We start from the raw sequence: 20,743 nt of genomic DNA, 5'->3' as shown, positions 1-20,743 counted from the left end.
CATATTCCTCTACCATATCATTTTGCCTAACTTTCTTTGATTGCGGTTTCTGCATGCTGCAGGGTTGTAGTTCTTCTGCTGTCTGCCCCCTGGTGGATGAGGCTGTCTAAAAGGCTTGTGCAGGCTTCCTGGTGGGAGGGACTGGTTCCTGCCCACTGGTGGGTGGAGCTGGGACTTGTCCCTCTGGGGGGCAAGGCCACATCAGGGGGTGTGTTTTGCAGGCAGCTGTTTGCTCAGGAAGACTTTAAGCCTCCTGTCTGCTGATGGGTATGGCTGTGTTCCCACCTTGTTGGTTGTTTGGCCTGAAGCATGCCAGCTCTGGAGCCTACCAGCTGTTGAGTGGGGCCAGGTCTTGGTGAGAGAATGGCACCCTCCAGGAGGACTCATGCCAATGCGTACTCCCCAGAACTACCACCGCCAGTGTCTTTGTCCCCACAGTGAGCCACAGCTGCCTCCCCCACCCCACCTCCGTAGGAGACCCTCCAGTACCATCAAGTAGGTCTGGCCCAGCCTCTTATGAGGTTACTGCTTTATTCCCTGGGTCCTGGTCACATGAGACCTTTTGTGTGCCCTCCAAGAGTGGAGTTTCTATTTCTCCCAGTCCTGTGGAATTCTTGTGATCAAACCTTGCTTGCCTTCAAAGCCAGATTCTCTGGGGGCTCCTCCTCCCATTGCCAGACCTCCAGGCTGGGGAGCCTGATGTGGGGCTCAGAACTTTCACTCATGTGGGAGAACTTCTGTGGTATAATTATTTTCCAGTTTGTGGGTCACCTACCCAGCGGGTATGGGTTTTGATTTTATTGCGATTGCACCCCTCCTACCTTCTCATTGTGGCTTCTTCTTTGTCTTTGGGTGTAGAATATCTTTTTTGGTAGGTTCCAGCATTTTTTTTGTCAATGGTTGTTCAGCAGTTAGTTGTGATTTTGGTGTTTTTGTAAGAAGAGGTGAGCTCAAGTCCTCCTCTGCCATCTGTCTCTGCACCCCAGTCATTATTTCTTCAAATAAGTTTTCTGCCCCTTTTTTTCCTCTCTTCTTCTGGGACTCTTCTAATCTATAATGTGAATGTTATTCTCAATATTTTTCCCTAGGTCCCCTACGCTATTTTTGCTTTTTAAAATGCTGGTGTTTTGTTCTGTTTATTGCTGCTCTGTTAGGGTGAGTTCCACTGCCCTGTCTTCCAGATTACTGATCTTTTCTTCTGCTTCATCTTGTCTGCTGTTGAACCCCTCTAGTTTATTTTTCAGATCAGTTATTGTATTCTTCAGCTCTTTGACTTGTCTTTGGTATGTTTTTATATTTTCTGTCTCTTTGTTGAAGTTCTGTGTTCATCCATTCTTTTTCCTATTTTGGTGAGCATCTTTAAGACCATTACTTTGAGTTCTTTATCAGGTAAATTACTTATTTCTGTTGCATTAAGGTTTTTTATTGGGGTTTTATCTTTTGTTTTCGTTTGGAACATATACCTGTTTTCTCATTTTGCTTGACTCTGTGTTTCTATGTGTTAGGTGATAGAGTTATCTTTTCTAGTCTTGAAGGGGTGGCCCTGTTTGGGAAATGAACCTTACTGTTCAACCTTGCTCTAGTTCTTAGTTGTTTCTCAAACTGTGTCTTTGATTGTTTCACACCTTTGGGGCCCAGAAATGCAATCCCCCCTAGCAACGAAAGCACACACTCAAGTGGTGTCCCCTGTTTGGGCTACATGTGCCCACTGGCTTTGGTGTGCATCCACACCACTGGTGTGGCTGCAGGATTAGTGGAGGATGGGGGAACAGGCTGCAGCAGAAACATGGGGAAGTGGTGTATTCACCCACTGCCTCTGGTGGGGCTGGGGCTGTGGTGCAGGGAGGGGCAGGCAGTAGCAAGTTAGAGAGTGTAAAAATGGTGCCTGCCAGTGGCTCCATACCTGGAGAAAGCCCCAACAGAGCCCCTCTGGCAGACACTTTAAGATTAGCAAGTGAACTTACTTCACATATGGTCTAGGCTCTTTTCAGGCTACAGTTTTTGTGTTGGGTCCCAGGGTGAGTGAGTCTGCACACAAGCCATTTAAGAGCAGATCTCTATTCCCTACATCCATATGGTTTTCCTGGATCCAAGCCCTGTTGGTCTTCAAAGCCAGGTGTTTTGAGTGCTCATCTCTCCGGTGTAGGTCCCAGGGGTTGGGGTGACTGATGTGGAGCATCAGGGAGAAGTTCCATATTTGTGAGATCCCTCCTGGTTATGGGTTGCTGAAGTAGTGATGGAGTTTTTGGCGAGACTGTGTCTCTAACTCTCCTACCCATCTCCATGTGCCCTTTTATCCTTTGTTGTGCAGTAGCTGTTCACCTATCTCTCAGGTTCTTTTCGGAGGGAGTTGTTCTTAATGTAGTTGTAGATTTGTTGTGTCCATGAGAGGAGATGAGTTCAGGATCTTCTAACTCCACCATCTAGAACCACCTTCCCACTTGTTTATTTTTGGTTTTATTTCTTTGCTTTTGGTGTCAAATCTAAAACATCATTGTTAAGACCATTGTCAAGGAACTTACCGCCTGTTTTCTCAAGGAGGTTTATGTTTTTAGGTCTTACATTCAAGTCATTAATCCATTTTGAGTTAATTTTTGTGTATGGTGTACGATGTAGTCTAGTGTTCCCAAAACCATTTTGTTGAAGAGACTGTCCTTTTCCCTTTGTGTATTCTTAGCTCCTTTGATGTAAATTAATTGAACATATATGTGTAGGTTTACTTCTGGGCTCTCTATTCTGTTCTGTTGACCTGTGTGTCTGTATTTATGCCAATACCATAGTGTTTTGACTACTGTTACTTTGTAATATAGTTTGAAATCAGGGAATATGATACTTCCAGCTTTGTTTTTCTTTCTCAAGATTGTTTTGGCTATCCAGGGTCTTTTGTGGTTCCATACAAATTTTAGGATTGTTTGTTCCATTTCTGTGAAAAGTGCCATTGTAATTTTTTAGAAACTTCATTGAATCTGTATATTGCTTTTAGTATGGACTTTTTTTTTTTTTTTTTTTTTTTGCGGTACGCAGGCCTCTCACTGTCGTGGCCTCTCCCGTTGCGGAGCACAGGCTCCGGACGCGCAGGCTCAGCGGCCATGGCTCATGGGCCCAGCCGCTCCGCGGCATGTGGGATCTTCCCGGACCGGGGCACGAACCCGTGTCCCCTGCATCGGCAGGTGGACTCTCAACCACTGTGCCACCAGGGAAGCCCTAGTATGGACATTTTAACAGTTTAATTTTTCTGATCCATGAGCATGGAATATTTTTCCATTTACTTATGTTATCTTAAGTTTGTTTGTTTGTTTTTAAAATCAATGTCTTATGTTTTTAGTGTACAGGCCTTTCACTTCCTTGGTTAAAGGTTTTTCACTTCCTTGGTTAAATTTATTTGTAAGTGTTTTATTCTTTTTTTTTTTTTTTGGCCGTGCTGTGCGGCATGCGGGATCCTAGTTCTCTGACCAGGGATTGAACCCGTGCCCCCTGCAGTGGAAGTGTGGTGTCTTAACCACTGGACTGCCAGGGAAGTCCCTGTTTTATTCTTTTTAATGCAATTGTTTTCTTAATTTCTCTTGTGAAACTTCTTAATTGAAGACTTCTGTTGGGAAAATAAAACTAGCAGGTGATAGGTTTAGACATGACAAGCATAATGAATTACTAAGGAAAACTGTGAAGCCTAGGGGTCATCCTTAGTCTTCAGGGTGAACATCATAGCCTTTCCTAACACATTCCATGTTGCCCTTGGAGCAGCCCTGAGTCTAGCTAAGTAGGTTAATTCTTCTGTTTTTATATTTATATTTGTAAACTGGGATTTGTGGAGAGGATAACTTAACAAAAAGGCATTTATATTTTTCTGATCAGGTTTAAGACTCTCCCTTGCTGGGTTGTTACTGTCTTTATGTTGTTACATGATTTATACACCACTTAAAATAGTAATAATAATAATTGGGTTATGTGTTGTTTTTTTACAGGTTGCAGAAATTTTATTCCAAACTGCCCAAAATGCAGGGATCAATTTTGATACTGTGTGTGGAGTACCTTATACAGCTTTACCATTGGCCACGGTTATCTGTTCAACCAACCAAATTCCAATGCTTATTAGAAGGAAGGAAACAAAGGATTATGGTAAAGTAAAAATAGTATAAGCTTTAAGTTGACATGTAGCCTGATACTTTTAGAATTTGTTCTTCTAGGCACTGATGTTCATAGTCACCTTGAATATTCTTCATAGGGCCTTTAAGTTGTTATGGCCTGTGGAATTTGTTAACTGTTGTTATAAATCACCTCCCTTTCCTTTAGAGTCTAGGGGTGAAATGCTTTGTATTAATTAGGCAATGAAAAAAAGTGCTTTTTTTGTGCACCAAATTTATGAAACCCAACATTTTTACCAGCGCTTCCCTCATCAGAAGAATGTTCTAAGAGCACTTACTTTCCCAATGTATTTATATTTAAATTGCATGAATAAAATTAATCTGTTAAAGCAATGTGAGGGAATTCCCTGGCAGTCCAGTGGTTAGGACTCTGCACTTCCACTGCAGGGGGCCCAGGTTCGATCCCTGGTTGGGGAAATAAGATCCCACAGCTGTCCAGGTAGCCAAAAAAAAAGTAAATGCCACATGAAATTCTAAATGAAGATTTTTTATGGGTTCATGGCAGTAGGTTATCAGGTGGGTGTTTTAAATGTGGGCTGCGTTAAAACTAAATCAATCTAAAAGTATTGGAACTGACTTCATATTTGATGATCTTAAGTACTAATGATTTTTTCGTGTTGTTTTACGTTGGTGTGATACTGTTTTTATTACTTCTTTTTGAAAAGAGTCCTTTTTACAGACATGTTCTAAAAATTTTATGATGAAATCATATGATGTCTGGGATTTGCGTCTAAAAATTATGGGGAGAGGGTGATGTTGGAGTTACAGTTGAAACAAGATTGCCCATGAGTTGCTAAGTGGTGAGGTGCTGTATTTGTGGAGGTTTGTTATACTATTTTGTCTAGTTTTGTTTGAAATTCTCCATTATAAAAAAATTAGACAAATGTTTTTGCCACTTAGTGGCACAGTGTTTATATGAATCACTGCCATAAGACTACTGTTTCTATTTCCTTATTATGTATCTTCAAAAATATTTCTTAGAATAAGATCATTAATTTAAAAATATACCTATAAGTACTCGCAGTCTTATGTTCTCGCCTAAGATGATTCAGTTAAACTTGCCAATTCTGCAAGGGAAGGAAAGGAGTTGGGGAAAGGGCAAAGACAGTACCTGTGGAAAGTTCAGAATGTAGGCAAAATGCCCACTATATCTATTCTGATTCAAAATAAGATAAATTTGGTAGTGGAAAATGTAAAAATGAATCTCTAAACCGTGAGTCTGTGTAGTCTACAGCCTGAGTATTTACAGTTTGTAGATTATCTGAAAATAGTCTGCAGTAGGGGTTGGAGTGGGGAAGTGTGTTTAGTCACATTACATTACATAGCTCATAACGCTGTGGTGATTGACCTCAGTGGTTGTCGAATATTTTCCCTCCTGCATTTATGTGCTCAGAAGGCCAGTTGTTTGGCTGATCTTGAATAAAGAAATTGTTAATGGAAAAAGGAATGATTTCATTGATGATATTGGGCTATTCTTTGTTTCATAACTTTCATTGACCTAGGTGATCTTGCCTTAATAAAACCTGTATTTGAAATTTTGATCATAAACACATTAAATGATGTTTTACACCATTAAATAATTTGCTAGTTTTACTAAAAATGTTCTGTATATGTAACTTTGACAATTTTGAAATACATAGGCACTGAACAAAACAGTAATTGTGGCACATTGAAGATTCATTAGGAATTTTAAAAATAAAGTAGTTCCAAAGTAGATTATCAGAAAATATAATTTAGATTATCCCCCTCTTCATAAATACATGCCAAATTTATACTACAAGATACATCTTGAGTTGGCTGAAATATATAACTTTTAAACAGAGTCAACGTAATTTTTTCTTTTCTAGGTACTAAGCGTCTTGTAGAAGGGGCTATTAATCCAGGAGAAACCTGTTTGATCATTGAAGATGTTGTCACCAGTGGATCTAGTGTTCTGGAAACTGTTGAGGCTCTTCAGAAGGAGGGCTTGAAGGTCACTGATGCCATAGTGCTGCTGGACAGAGAGCAAGGAGGAAAGGACAAGTTGCAGGCGCATGGGATTCGTCTCCACTCAGTGTGTACATTGTCCAAAATGCTGGAGATTCTTGAGCAACAGAAAAAAATTGATGCTGAGATGGTCGAGAGAGTGAAGAGATTTATTCAGGAGAATGTTTTTGTCGCAGCTAATCATAATGGTTCTCTCCCTTCTGTAAAGAAAGGACCCAAAGAACTAAGCTTTGGTGCACGTGCAGAGCTGCCCGGGATCCACCCAGTTGCATCAAAGCTTCTCAGGCTTATGCAAAAGAAGGAGACCAATCTGTGCCTGTCTGCTGATATTTCAGAGTCCAGAGAGCTGTTGCAGCTAGCAGATGCTTTAGGACCCAGAATCTGCATGCTCAAGACTCATGTAGATATTTTGAATGATTTTACTCTGGATGTGATGAAGGAGTTAACCATTCTGGCCAAACGCCATGAGTTTCTAATATTTGAAGACCGGAAATTTGCAGATATAGGAAACACAGTAAAAAAGCAGTATGAAGGTAAGTATTATTCAGGAACCAACAAGAATCACAAATCCAGCTTAAACTGGCTGAAGAACAGAAGGAAATGTATTGGCTCACATGACAAAGTCCAGCCGTAGAAAAGCCTGTCAAGCGTGGTTGGCTCTAGGAGCTCAAGTGATGTCTTTTGGCCTTGCTTTCTCTCCAAGTCTCAGCTCTGCTTTCTTCTCTCTTGACTTCTTTCTCAGGTAGGTACACTCCTCAAACCAGTCGCTCAGACCTGGGGTATAGAATACCTTTATTAGCTCACCTGGGTAATATACCCTGCTCCTGGTGATGTGAGGCTATTTTTTAAAAATTTTTATTGCAGTATAGTTGCTTTACAATGTTGTGTTAGTTTCTATTGTACAGCAAAGTGAATCAGCTATACGTATACATATATCCGCTCTTTTTTGGATTTCCTTCTCATTTAGGTCACCACAGAGCATTGAGTAGAGTTCACTGAGCTAAACAGTAGGTTCTCATTAGTTATCTGTCATAGTATCGATAGTATATATATGTCAATCCCCATCTCCCAGTTCACCCCCCCACCCCACAACTTGGTGTCCATATGTTTGTTCTCTACGTCTGTCTCTATTTCTGCTTTGGAAATAAGATCATCTATACCATTTTTCTAGATTCCACATATATACGTTAATATACAACATTTGTTTTTCTTTTTCTGACTTACATGACAGTCTCTATCTAGGTCCATCCACGTCTCTACAAATGACCCAATTTCATTCCTTTTTATGGCTGAGTAATATTCCATTTATATATGTACCACATCTTTATCCATTCCTCTGTTGATGGACATTTAGGTTGCTTCCATGTCCTGGCTGTTGTAAATAGTGCTGCAATGAACGTTGGGGTGCATGTGTCTTTTTGAATTATGGTTTTCTCTGGCTATATGCCCAGTAGTTGGATTGTGGGTCACATGGTAGTTCTAGTTTTAGTTTTTTAAGGAACCTCCATACTGTTCTCCATAGTGGCTGTATTAATTTACATTCCTACCAACAGTACAAGAGGGTTCCCTTTCCTCCACACCCTCTCGAGCATTTATTGTTTGTAGATATTTTAATGATGGCCATTCTGACCTGTGTGAGGTGATACCTCATTGTAGTTTTGATTTGCATTTCTCTAATAATTAGTGATGTTGAGCATCTTCTCCTGTGTTTGTTGGCCATTTGTATGTCTTCTTTGGAGAAATGTCTATTGAGGTCTTCTGCCCGTTTTTTGATTGGGTTCTTTGTTTTTTGATATTGAGCTGCATGAGCTGTTTGTATATTTTGGAGATTAATCCTTTGTCAGTTACTTTGTTTGCAAATATTTTCTCCCATTCTGTGGGTTGTCTTTTTGTTTTGTTTATGGTTTCACTTGCTGTGCAAAAACTTTTGAGATTAATTAGGTCCCATTTGTTTATTTTTGTTCTTATTTTCATTACTTTAGGAGGGAAGTCAAAAAAGATCTTGCTGCGATTTACGTCAGAGAGTGTTCTGCCTGCTTTAGCTATTCAGGGTCTTCTATGTTTCCATACAAAATGCAAAATTTTCTGTTCTAGTTCTGTGAAAAATGCCATTGGTAATTTGAGAGGGATTGCATCGAATATGTAGATTGCTTTGGGTAGTATAGTCATTTTCACAATATTGATTCTTCCAATCCAAGAACATGGTATATCTCTCCATCTGTTTTTGTTGTCTTTGATTTCTTTCATTAGTATCTTATAGTTTTTTGTACACAGATCTTTTGACTCCTTAGGTTTATTCCTAGGTATTTTATTCTTTTTGTTGCAATGGTAAATGGGATTGTTTCCTTAATTTCTCTTTCTGATCTTTCGTTGTTAGTGTATAGGAATGCCAGAGATTTCTGTGTATTAATTTTGTATCCTGCGACTTTACTAAATTCATTGATTAGCTCTAGTAGTTTTCTGGTGGCATCTTTAGGATTTTCTATGTATAGTATCATGTCATCTGCAAACATCTGCAAACAGTGAGTGTTTTATTTCTTCTTTTCCAATTTGGATTCCTTTTATTTCTTTTCTCTGATTGCCATAGCTAGGACTTCCAAAACTGTTGAATACTGGCAAGAGTGGACATCCTTGTCTTGTTCCTGATCTTAGAGGAAATGCTTTCAGTTTTTCACCATTGAGAATGGTTTGCTGTGGGTTTGTCATATATGGCCTTTATTATGTTGAGGTAGGTTCCCTCTATGCCCACTTTCTGGAGAGTTTTTATCATAAATGGGTGTTGAATTTTGTTGAAAGCTTTTTCTGCATCAACTGAGGTGATCATGTGGCTTTTATTCTTCAGCTTGTTAATATGGTGTATCCCATTGATTGATTTGCATATATTGAAGAATCCTTGCATCCCTGGGATAAATCCCACTTGATCATGGTGTATGATCCTTTTAATGTGTTGGATTCGGTTTGCTAGTATTTTGTTAAGGATTTTTGCGTCTGTGTTCATCAGTGATATTGGCCTGTGATTTTCTTTTGTTGTGATATCTTTGTCTGTTTTTGGTATCAGGGTGATGGTGGCCTCGTGCAGTGAGTTTGGGAGTGTTCCTCCCTCTGCAGTTTTTTGGAAGAATTTGAGAAGGATCGGTGTTAGCTCTTCTCTAAATGTTTACTAGAATTCGCATGTGAAGCCATCTGGTCCTGAGCTTTTGTTTGTTGGAAGATTTTTATTCACAGTTTCAATTTCATTATTTGTGATTGGTGTGTTCGTATTTTCTATTTCTTCCTGGTTCAGTCTTGGAAGGTTGTACTTTTCTAAGAATTTGTCCATTCCAGGTTGTCCATTTTATTGCCATATAGTGGCTTGTGGTAGTCTCTTATGATCCTTTGTATTTCTGCAGTGTCAGTTATAACTTCTTTTTCATTTCTAATTTTATTGATTTGAGTCTTCTCTATTTCTTGATGAGTCTGGCTAAAGGTTTATCAATTTTGTTTATCTTCTCAAAGTACCAGCTTTTAGTTTTATTGATCTCTGCTATTGTTTTCTTTGTTTCTATTTATTTCTGCTCTGATCTTTATGATTTCTTTCCTTCTACTAACTTTGCGGGTTTTTTGTTCTTCTTTCTCTAGTTGCTTTATGTATAAGGTTAGGTTGTTTATTTGAGATTTTTCTTGTTTCTTGAGGTAGGATTGTATTGCTGTAAACTTCCCTTTTAGAACTGCTTTTGTTGCATCGCATAGGTTTTGGGTCGTCGTGTTTTCTTTGTCATTTGTTTCTAGGTATTTTTTGATTTCTTCATTGATCTCTTGGTTATTTATAGCATATTGCTTAGCCTCCATGTGTTTGTGTTTTACAGTTTGTTTCCTGTAATTGCTTTCTAATCTCATAGTGTTGTGGTTGGAAAGTTGCTTGATACGATTTCAATTTCTTAAATTTACTGAGGCTTGATTTGTGACCCAAGATGTGATCTGTCCTGGAGAATGTTCCTTGTGCACTTGAGAAGAAAGTATATTCCGCTGCTTTCGGATGGAATGTTCTGTAAATATCGATTAAGTGTATCTGGTCTAACGTGTCATTTAAGGCTTTTGTTTCCTTATTAGTTTTCTGTCTGGATCATCTGTCCATTGGTGTAAGTGGGGTGTTAAATTCCCCCACTATTATTGTGTTACAGTTGATTTCCCCTTTCACGGCTGTGAGCATTTGCCTTATGTATTGAGGTGCTCCTGTGTTGGGTACATAAATATTTACGGTTGTTATGTCTTCATCTTCTAGGGTTGATCCCTTGATCATTGTGAGGCTATTTATGTAAACTTCTTGAACCCCAAGGTATAGTTAGGGGTTATTTCCCTAAAGAAAATGGCTGTGCTTATGCCAGAAGAAGGGGACATGGGTTCTAGGCAGGCAAAAATGACAGATGTTGGCCCTGCAGAACACAATGAGTTCTGAATATTCAAAGAATGAAAATTGCAGATATAGGAGACAAGGAAAAGGTAGTATAAAGTAAGATTTATTTTTAGCAGAAAAAGATCTGTTGATATGCATCCTTTTTAAAAAATTTTGTCAAATAGCTCAAGGTAGAGCATACATTAGTTTTAAAAAGTGCTTAATTCTTTACCAATTCTTTACCCATTCTTCTATGCAACTTTCTGTTATATTGGGTATATCTCTTTTTTCACTTACCCTTACAACGGACATTTTATGTTATTTAACAGTTATAAGCATCTTTTGAGACAACAATTTTTCTTAAAGTAATACATACATATTCTTAAGCTATTTCCTTAGGAGAGATTTGCTGTAATGACTTTCTTCATGTGCTAAAGGTATTGACTGTTGGGACTTCCCTGGTGGTCCAGTGGTTAACACTCTGCACTCCCAATGCATGGGGCCCAGGTTCAATCCCTGGTCAGGGAACTAGATCCCACATGCTGCAACTAAGAGCCCGCATGCCGCAAGTAAGACCCGGCACAGCCAAATCAATAAATAAATACTTTAAAAAAAAGATTGTTGAAAGAGTTATACAAACTTTCTATAAGTTTGCATATAGTTTTTTTTCAAAAATCTACTTGGGTTACTGTTGTCTGCTTTTAAAATGAATACAATTGTCTATTGAAATTTGAAGAGCTAAAGAGACCTAAGGAACAAGTAGATTTGAGAGATGGTAAAGTTTCTGAGAGATCCCTACAGAATGAAAATTTGTCATCTTCAGAGGAATTTCAATTGATATCTTCCACTCAACAAACAACCTGTCTTCACTGGACCCTTTCCAGTTGCATAAATCTTATTGGTAGTCACAAGCATCAGCCTGCAAGGAAAAACAGTCTTATCAGTTTTGCTAGTAAACTAAGTGTAGAACTTATAAGATTTTTTTCTCCTTGTGATTTCTCAACCAGCTAACCAGGTGGACAGATAAATTTTTCACAAGTAGGTCCACTGATAATCACTAAAATTCTTGAAGTGTTTCGCTATTACATTGACATGTTACTAGGAGATTATTTCCATATTGTAGTTGGTTGGTTGGGTAAAAGTTAAGGGATTTTGTCTGGAAATTGACAGATACCATTTTCCCCTTTTCATAGGTGGTGTCTTTAAAATAGCTTCTTGGGCAGATCTAGTAAACGCTCATGTGGTTCCAGGCTCAGGAGTTGTGAAAGGCCTGGGAGAAGTAGGCCTGCCCCTGCACCGGGCATGCTTACTCATTGCAGAAATGAGCTCTGCTGGCTCCTTGGCCACTGGGAGCTATACTGAAGCAGCGGTAAGTGACAGAGGAGAGACATTGGGGCAACAGAAGGCTGGGGCTGTGACACTAGATGTTACAGGGGAAGAAAATACCTTAATTTGGGGTCTATGGAATTGCTGTCAAAAACAAAAAAATCACCTGCTGTTTGTGTGACAGTATGTTAATACTAGTTGGCTAGAATATCCTGATGGTTAATAGCATTTTATATCTTGTAGTGTACACCAAAGAAATTTGAACTGTACTCTAAGAGAGAAACATTGAAACACAGATATTGGGTCAAATAAACATATGTCTGTATTTACCTGGTCTTTAAGATAGAGGAGTTTTTTCCCTTTCACCATGAATTGAAATTGAATAGCTTTTTCCCAGATACGCAGTTTCTTGGACTCTCCCGAGTCACACACAGATGCACATTCTCATGACAGCAGCCCACATGAAGCAGCTCACCTTTTCAGTCTTTGATATTGATTGGCATTGTATGGGAGAGCTCTTAACTAGAGTCCAGACACATTGTTTCCTTTAGTAGCTCCCCATTATTAAAAATCCTTAACACCATACATGGTTGGTGGAGCCCAGCTCCAACCCCCTGCATGCCAGAAAAAAATGAGAGATGGATAATCATCTAGTTATAAAGCTCCTCTTTACATTCTCCTCTGGGCAAGGTTCATAGTTGGATAGTCACCTAGAAAGATGGATGGATTATCTTTGCAGATATTTTAAAGACTATTACTTTTTAAAGTAACAGGAATTTTTAATAAAATTTTAATTTTTACATGGGAATTTATGTTTCATATTTCAAAGCCTGTGGAACTGTGAAGAATTCATATGGCCCTAGGGCCAGGTTTTAACAGCACCCCTGAATTGACCATAAATGTCTATGATTTCCCAACTCTCATAGCAGAGGGTCCATGAGTCCAGTGCTAATATTTGGCATTCTGGATCTGGCTCAAGGACAATACATTGATTTTTGGTTGGTAGTAGTACTTAGTGGCAAGAATGGAACAGTCTGGGCCTCAGGGAAGAGCCAAATTAGAAAGTCAGGCAGACCTTCTAGGGAGGCTCTATGAATGTGAGGTAATGGTAGATAAATTGTGGAGACAAGTTATTGGCAAATGTTAAAGAAGAGGGAAAGCTGTAGAGGTAAGATTTCTTTAGCTAGTTCTTAACAACATAGTGGTTTTTTATGTGGTGGCTGTCCTTGAATATCTATGTAGATAGGCAGTAAGTCAGTGTCGTTTTATACCATTATAAATGTATTCTAGAGTACTACTTGTATCCTTTTTGGAAGTAGGTAGGTCCCCAAGCATTATTACAAATAAGTAACGATGCAGCATCTAGATTTTAGATGCACATAATATAAGACTTTTAGTGTTTTCAGTGTTTGGTTATAGGAGAAGGGGACGGAAGGTGTTATTTCAGGGTGGTCTTAATGGAGCAAGTGTGTAGATTGATATCTAAGATTACCCGTTTTAGATGTAATTAGTTTAATATGAAATGAGGAAATGCATCTATAAAATAAAGTTTCTTACATTCTGTGTGGTTAAGTGCTTTCTTGTAATCTTTTATTACATTCCATTTAGGTGAGAATGGCTGAAGAGCATTCTGAATTTGTGGTTGGTTTTATTTCTGGCTCCCGAGTAAGCATGAAACCAGAATTTCTTCACTTGACTCCAGGAGTTCAGTTAGAAGCAGGAGGTAAGTCTATTCATTGGTAATGGTTTTTCCAAAATGCTTCTTTACCCAAGTCAGCAAGGACAAAATAAAACCTAGATATGCAAAATAGCTTGCAGTCTAATTTTAGGATGAAAATCTAGAAAGCTACTTTTTGTTGAAAAATGCCCAGAAACTGATAATTTTAATTGTTCCCAACTGATGTTCCAAATATGCTGCCAAAAAAGGTGTTCTGTGCTCAAGGAGGAATGCTCTAGGTTAAACAAAATCAGACATTTGTTTAGGACTTTGCAGAGCCTTTGATGTGCTAATGTTTATTGTGGTTCTTCAGTGTGGAGATACCTGGTTCTGTCATGTCATCCAAACTTACCTGAACACGTTAACACTTTTAGCAGTCTGAGAAATGCAGTTGCAGTGGCTAAAAGAAAAAGAGCAAACTTTCTCAATGATAGTCTCTAGTCAGTGAAGGAGTAATCTAGGTTATTAAATGTCCTTTTGGGGGTTCAAAGTTGTTTTGTTTTTTTACTTTTAAAAAAGTAATATAGTAATTGAAATATAGTGGATTTACAATGTGTTCATTTCTGCTGTGCAGAAAAGTGATTAAGTTATACGTATATATACATTTTTTAAGTATTCTTTTCCATTATGGTTTATCACAGAATACTAAATATAGTTCCCTGTGATATACAGTAGGCCCTTGTTGTTTATCCACTCTATATATAATAGATTGCATATGCTAAGCCCAAACTCCCACTCCATCCCTTTCCCACCCCACCTCCCACTTGGCAACCACAAGTCTGTTCTCTGTGTCAGTGAGTCTGTTTCTGTTTCGTGGATATGTTCATTTGTGTCATATTTTAGATTCCACGTATAAGTGGTATCACAGGGTATTTGTCGTTCTCTTTCTGACTTACTACACGTAGTATGATAATGCCTAGGCCTATCCATGGTGCTGCAGATGGCATTTTGTTCTTTCTTATGGCTGAGTAGTATTCGTGTGTGTGTGTGTGTGTGTGTGTATGACTTCTTTATCCATTCATCTGTTGATGGCCATTAAGGTTGTTTCCATGTCTTGGCTATTGTGAACAGTGCCTCTATGAACACAGGGGTGCATGTATCTTTTTGAATTATAGCTTTGTCCAGATAGGAGTGGGATTGCTGGATCATATGGCAACTCTATTTTTAGTTTTCTGAGGAACCTCCTTACTGTTCTCCATAATGGCTGCCCCAATGTACATTCCCATCAACAGTGTAGTTAGGTTCCCTTTTGTCCACACCCTCTCCAGCATTGTTATTTATAGACTTCTTAATGATGGCTATTCTGACATGTGTGAGGTGGTACCTCATTGTAGGTTTGATTTGCATTTCTCTAATAATTAGTGATATTGAACGTCTTTTTATGTGCCTGTTGGCCATATGTATGTCTTCTTTGGAGAAAGGTCTATTTAGGTCTCCTGACCATTTTTTTAAAATTAATTAATTTATTTATTTATGGCTGTGTTGGGTCTTCGTTTCTGCGTGAGGGCCTTCTCCAGCCGTGGCAAGTGGGGGCCACTCTTCATCGCGGTGTGCAGGCCTCTCACTATCGCAGCCTCTCATTGCGGAGCACAGGTTCCAGAAGTGCAGGCTCAGTAATTGTGGCTCACTGGCCCAGTTGCTCCGCGGCATGTGGGATCTTCCCGGACCAGGGCTCAAACCTGTGTCCCCTGCATTGGCAGGCAGATTCTCAACCACTGCCCCACCAGGGAAGCCCCCTCCTGCCCATTTTTTGATTGGGTTGGGTTTTTTTATTGTTGTTGAGTTGCATGAGCTGTTTGTATATTTTCTGAAATCAAGCCCTTATCAGTCACATTGTTTGCAAATATTTTCTCCCATTCTGTAGTTTGTCTTTTCATTTTGTTTATGGTCTCCTTTGCTGTGCAAAAGCTTGTAAGTTTGATTAGGTCCCATTTGTTTATTTTTGCTTTTATTCTATTGCCTTGGGACTGACCTAAGAAAACATTAGTATGGTTTATGTCAGAGAATGTTTTGCCTATGTTCTCTTCTAGGAGTTTTATGGTGTCATGTCATATATTTAAGTCTTTAAGCCATATTGAGTTTATTTTTGTGCATGGTGTGAGGGTATGTTCTAACTTCATTGATTTACATATGGCTGTCCAGCATTCTCAACACCACTTGCTGCAGAGATTGTCTTTTCTCCATTGTATATTCTCGTCTTCTTTGTCAAGATTGACCATAGGTATGTAGGTTTATTTCTGGGCTCTCTATTTCTGTTCCATTGATACATGTCTGTTTTCATGCCAGTTCCACACTGTTTTGATTACTGTAGCTTTGTAGTATTGTCCGAAGTCTGGGAGGTTTATGCCTCCTGCCTTTGTTCTTTTTTCTCAGGATTGCTTTGGCAATTCTGGGTCTTTTTTGGTTCCATATAAGTTTTAGGATTACTTGTTCTAGTTCTGTGAAAAATGTCATGGGTAATTTGATAGGGATCACATTAAATCTGTAGATTGCTTTGGGTAGTGTGTCCATTTTAATGATATTCTTCTAATCCAAGAGCCTGGGATATCTTTCCATTTCTTTAAATCATCTTCAATTTCCTTTATTAATTTTTATAGTTCTCAGCATATAAATCTTTCACCTCCTTGGTCAGCTTTATTCCTAAGGTTTTTTTTTTTGGTATGATTTTAAAAGGTATTGTTTTTTTACATTCCCTTTCTGATATTGTGTTGTTAGTGTAAAGAAATGCAACCCATTTCTGTATGTTAATCTTGTATCCTGCTACCTTGCTGAATTTATCAGTTCTTTAGGGTTTTCTATATATAGTCTCACGTCATCTGCATAGAATGACAGTTTTACGTCTTCCCTTACAATTTGGATACCTTTTGTTTCTTTTTCTTGTCTGAATTCCAATACTATGTTGAATAGAAGTCATGAGAGTAGGCAACCTTGTTCCAGATTTTAGCAGGAAGGATTTCAGCTTTTCACTGTTGAGTATTATATTGGCTGTGGGTTTGTCATAAATAGCTTTTATTATGTTATGTTACCCACCTTGGTAAGAGTTTTTATCATGAATGGATGTTGAATTTTATCAAATGCTTTTTCTGTGTCTATTTAGATGATCATGTGATTTTTGTCTTTTCTTTGTTAGTGTGATGTGTCACATTAATTGATTTGCATTTGTTGAACCATACTTGTGATCCTGGGGTGAATCCAACTTGGTTGTGGTGCATGATCTTTTTTATGTGTTGTTGGATTTGGGTGGCTAATATTTTGCTAATATTTTATTTGGTTTTGCTAGTAGTTTTTTGCATCTGTATTCATCAAAGATATTGGCCTGTAATTTTTTTTTTGGTGGTGTATTTGTCTCATTTTGGTATCAGGGTGATGGTGGCTTCATAGAATGTCTTTGAGAGTGTTCCCTCCTTTTCAATCTTTTGGAAGATTTTGAGAAGGATTGGTATAAGTTCTTCTTTATGTGTTTGATAGAATTTGCCTGTGAAGCCACCTGGTCCTGAACTTTTGTTTGTAAGGAGTTTTTTGTTTTTGTTTTTTTTATAGATTCTATTTCACTTCTAGTGATTGGTCTGTTCATATTATTTATTTCTTCTTGATTCAGTTTTGGTGGGCTGTATGTTTCTAGAAAAACTTGTCCATTTCTTCTAGGTTGGCAAATTTGTTGGCATGTACTTGTTCATAATATTCTCTTACAGTGTTTTGTATTTCTGCAGTATTGTTTATTTCTCCTTTTTTCTTATTTTGTTTATTTAGGTTCTCTCTCTTTTCTTCTTGATGAGCCTGGCCAAAGGTTTGTCAATTTTGTTTACACTGTCAAAGAACAAGCTCTTAGTTTTATTGATTTTATCTAGTTTTTTTAATCTTTATTTTACATTTTTTTGTCTCTGATGTTTATTATTTCCTTCCTTTTGCTGACTTTAGATTGTTTGTTCTTTTTCTAATTCTTTTAGGTGGTAGATTAGGTTGCTTGAGATTTTTCTAGTTTTTTGAGAAAGGCTTGTATCGCTATGAAGTTCCCGCTAACAACTGCTTTTGTGGCATCCCACAGATAATGTACGGTTGTGTTTTCATTGTCATCTGTCTCAAGATACTTTTTAAATTTCCTCTGATTTCATCATTGACCCATTGGTTTTTTAGTAGCATGTTGTTTAGACTCCATGTAATTGTTTTCTTTTTCTATGGTTGATTTCTAGTTTCATGCTGTTGTGGTCAGGAAAGATGCCTGAAATAATTTCTATCCTCTTAAATTTGTTGAGGCTTGCTTTGTGCTCTAGTATGTGGTCAATCCTAGAGAATGTTCCATGTGCACTTGAAAAGAATGTGTATTCTGGGTTTTTTGGATGTAAGGTTCTAAGAATGTCAATTAAGTCTAACTGTTCTGTTGTATCATTTAGGATCTCTGATGCCTTATTGATTTTCTGTCTAGGAAGATATGTCCATTGATGTGAGTGGGGTGTTAAGGTCTCCTACTATTATGGTATTCCAGTCAGTTTCTCCCTTTATGTATGTTAATATTTGTTTTATGTATTTAGGCACTCCTATATTAGGTACATATATGTTGACGAGAGTAATATCCTCTTCTTGTATTGATCCTTTTATCATTATATAGTGTCCTTCTTTATCTTTTTTTATGGCCTTTGTTTTAAAGTCTGTTTTGTCTGATACAAGTATTGTGACCCCTGCTTATCATTTCCGTTTGCATGAAATCTTTTTCCACCCCCTCACTTTCAATCTGTGTGTCCTTTGCCCTAAAGTGGGTCTCTTATAGGCAGCATATTGTAGGCTTTTGTTTTTTTATCCAGTCTGCCACTCTGTGTCTTTTGAATGGGGCATTTAGTCCATTGATGTTTAAGGTAATTCTTGATAGATGTGTATTTATTGCCATTTTAAATCTTTTTTTCCAGTTAATTCTGTATTTCCTCTTCTTCCCCTTTTCTTTTTGTTTTTCCTTTTGTGGTTTGATTTCCTTTTATTTTATGCTTGTGTTCTCTTCTTTTTGGTTTTTGTGAATCTATTGTGTTTTTGACTTGTGGTTACCCTGCTTTTCAAGTATGTTAACCCCTTCATATAGCTACGTGCTTTAGACTGGTAGTCATATAGGCTCAAATACATTCTAAAAAAAGACGAATCTACATTTTCTTAACTCTCCTCCTCAACATTTTATGATTTTGATGTCCTCTTTTACATCTTCATGTTTATCCTTTTGCTGTTCACTGTGGTCATCATCACTTTCACACACAAAAAATTTATTTTTTTCCTTTTTAATCTATATAGTGGCTTATGTAAGTGATTTTACTTTTTGGTTGTAATTTTCTCTTTGATATAGCTTCTTGTTTTTCTATTTAGAGAAGAAGACCTTTCAATATTTCTTTTATGATAGGGTTAGTATTGCTGTATTTTTAGTTTTTGCTTGTCTAAGAAATTCTCTCTCTCCTTCTATTCTAAATGATTGAGTGAATATATTTTGCCACTCCCTTCTGGCCTGCAACGTTTCTGTAGAGAAATCAGCTGATAGCCTTATGGGGGTTTCCTTGTAATGAATTGTTTTTCTCTTGCTGCCTTTAGAATCCTCTCTTTAACTTTTGCCATTTTAATTATAATATGTCTTGGTGTAGGTCTGTTTGTTTGGGTTCATCTTGTTGGAACCCTCTGTGCTTCCTGTACCTGGATGTGTTTCCTTCTTTAGGTTTGGGAAGTTTTCAGACATAATTTCTTCAAATACATTTTTGATCCCTTTTCCTGCCAGTGAGGAGGCTCCCTGGGGTACGGGAGTCTTTCCTCCTTCACAGCTCCCTCCCGGGGGTACAGGTCCTGTCCAGATTCCTTTCTATTTTTTTTTTTTCTTTTGTCCTACCTGGTTATGTGGAGATTCTTTTTGTCCTTTCAGAAGTCTGAGGTCTTCTGCCAGCATTCAGTAGGATTCTGTGAGAACTGTTCCACATATAGATGTATTTTTTGATGTATTTGTGAGAGGAGGTGAGCTTCTCGTTCTTCTTCTCTGCCATCTTGATTGCTCTGCTTTGGTTTTTTTTTTTTTTTTTTTTGTAAATTTATTTATTTTTGGCTGTGTTCGGTCTTCGTTTCTGTGCGAGGGCTTTCTCCAGTTGCGGCAAGCGGGGGCTGCTCTTCATCGTGGTGCACGGGCCCACTATCATGGCCTCTCGTTGCGGAGCACAGGCTCCAGACGCACAGGCTCAGTAGTTGTGGCTCACGGGCCCAGTCGCTCTGCGGCATGTGGGATCCTCCCAGACCAGGGCTCGAACCCGTGTCCCCTGCATCAGCAGGCAGACTCTCAACCACTACGCCACCAGGTAAAGCCCTCTGTTTGTTTTGGTTTTGAATGGGGAAAAAATGGTGACCTGGAAACATTTTTTTCTGAATTGGTTATTGTACAATAAATCTTGCTTAAGATTTCTTAAGCAAGAAAGCATATCACAGGAATGGGAGTTTATTCTATCCCTCTTTCCACCTCTTTCCTTAAGTTTGGAACTGTGAACATCTGGGTCACAGAATGTTTTGTGTATGTTTGGAACTGTGAACATCTGGGTCTCAGCAAAACAACTCTGCTTCATAGAGTATGGAGAATGTGCTGCTGTGGTACGTTTCCATGTCTAGAGTTACCTTTTTACAACTCCATAGTGTATCCTAGTTACACTTGGGCTGGAATATGTTTAATCATTCCCCTGTTGCATTTGGACTTTTTACAAACTAAACATCCTTGTATATATTTTTGCATGTATAGAGTTTTGGAATACTCTCCCACTAGGCTACAAACTCCTTGAGGATGAGAGCTTTTTCTGAAGAATGCATATCCTCTAGCACAGTACCCCTGTGCACCATAAAGGTTCTGTAAATACTTACACAGATGTTGAAGGGATGGATAATATGCTGTATAGGAGCAGATGTAAGAGTTGGTGTTTCTGTGAGTGGAATGATAACACTGAGAACATAATGACTGAGACTATAGATTTGGTAAACCTTGTTTTTCTTAAAACCCTGAAATACTAGAACTGTTGGATACCTGTCAACCTTGAAGAAGCTAGTTATTTTATATAAATAATATAACCACACTTATAAAGAAAGATACTACCTTTTTGGGGTTTTGATTTTTAAACAAAAAAACATTATAGAAGGTTAACCAAAGAAAAGTAGATGTTCCCCTGGGGTTAGGGAGGACTGGGGGTCTCTGTTCCATTTCTCAAG

General features: G+C 38.3%; 1 protein-coding gene across 1 annotated transcript in view; it reads left to right on the top strand.

The window, feature by feature from the left end:
• Nucleotides 1-20,743, top strand: part of UMPS (uridine monophosphate synthetase) — a 49,639-nt gene that overhangs the window by 13,708 nt on the left and 15,188 nt on the right. The window contains exons 2-5 of the mRNA XM_079923024.1: nucleotides 3,963-4,116; nucleotides 5,990-6,661; nucleotides 11,694-11,869; nucleotides 13,435-13,549. Coding sequence (XP_079779150.1) covers nucleotides 3,963-4,116; nucleotides 5,990-6,661; nucleotides 11,694-11,869; nucleotides 13,435-13,549 — 1,117 coding nt within the window. The remainder of the gene's footprint in view (nucleotides 1-3,962; nucleotides 4,117-5,989; nucleotides 6,662-11,693; nucleotides 11,870-13,434; nucleotides 13,550-20,743) is intronic.

The sequence above is a fragment of the Stenella coeruleoalba genome (assembly GCF_951394435.1).
Source record: "Stenella coeruleoalba genome assembly, chromosome: 5".
NCBI classification, from domain to species: Eukaryota; Metazoa; Chordata; class Mammalia; order Artiodactyla; family Delphinidae; genus Stenella; species Stenella coeruleoalba.
The sequence above is the reverse complement of the archived record's forward strand: the minus strand, read 5'-3'. Positions and strand labels throughout refer to the sequence as shown.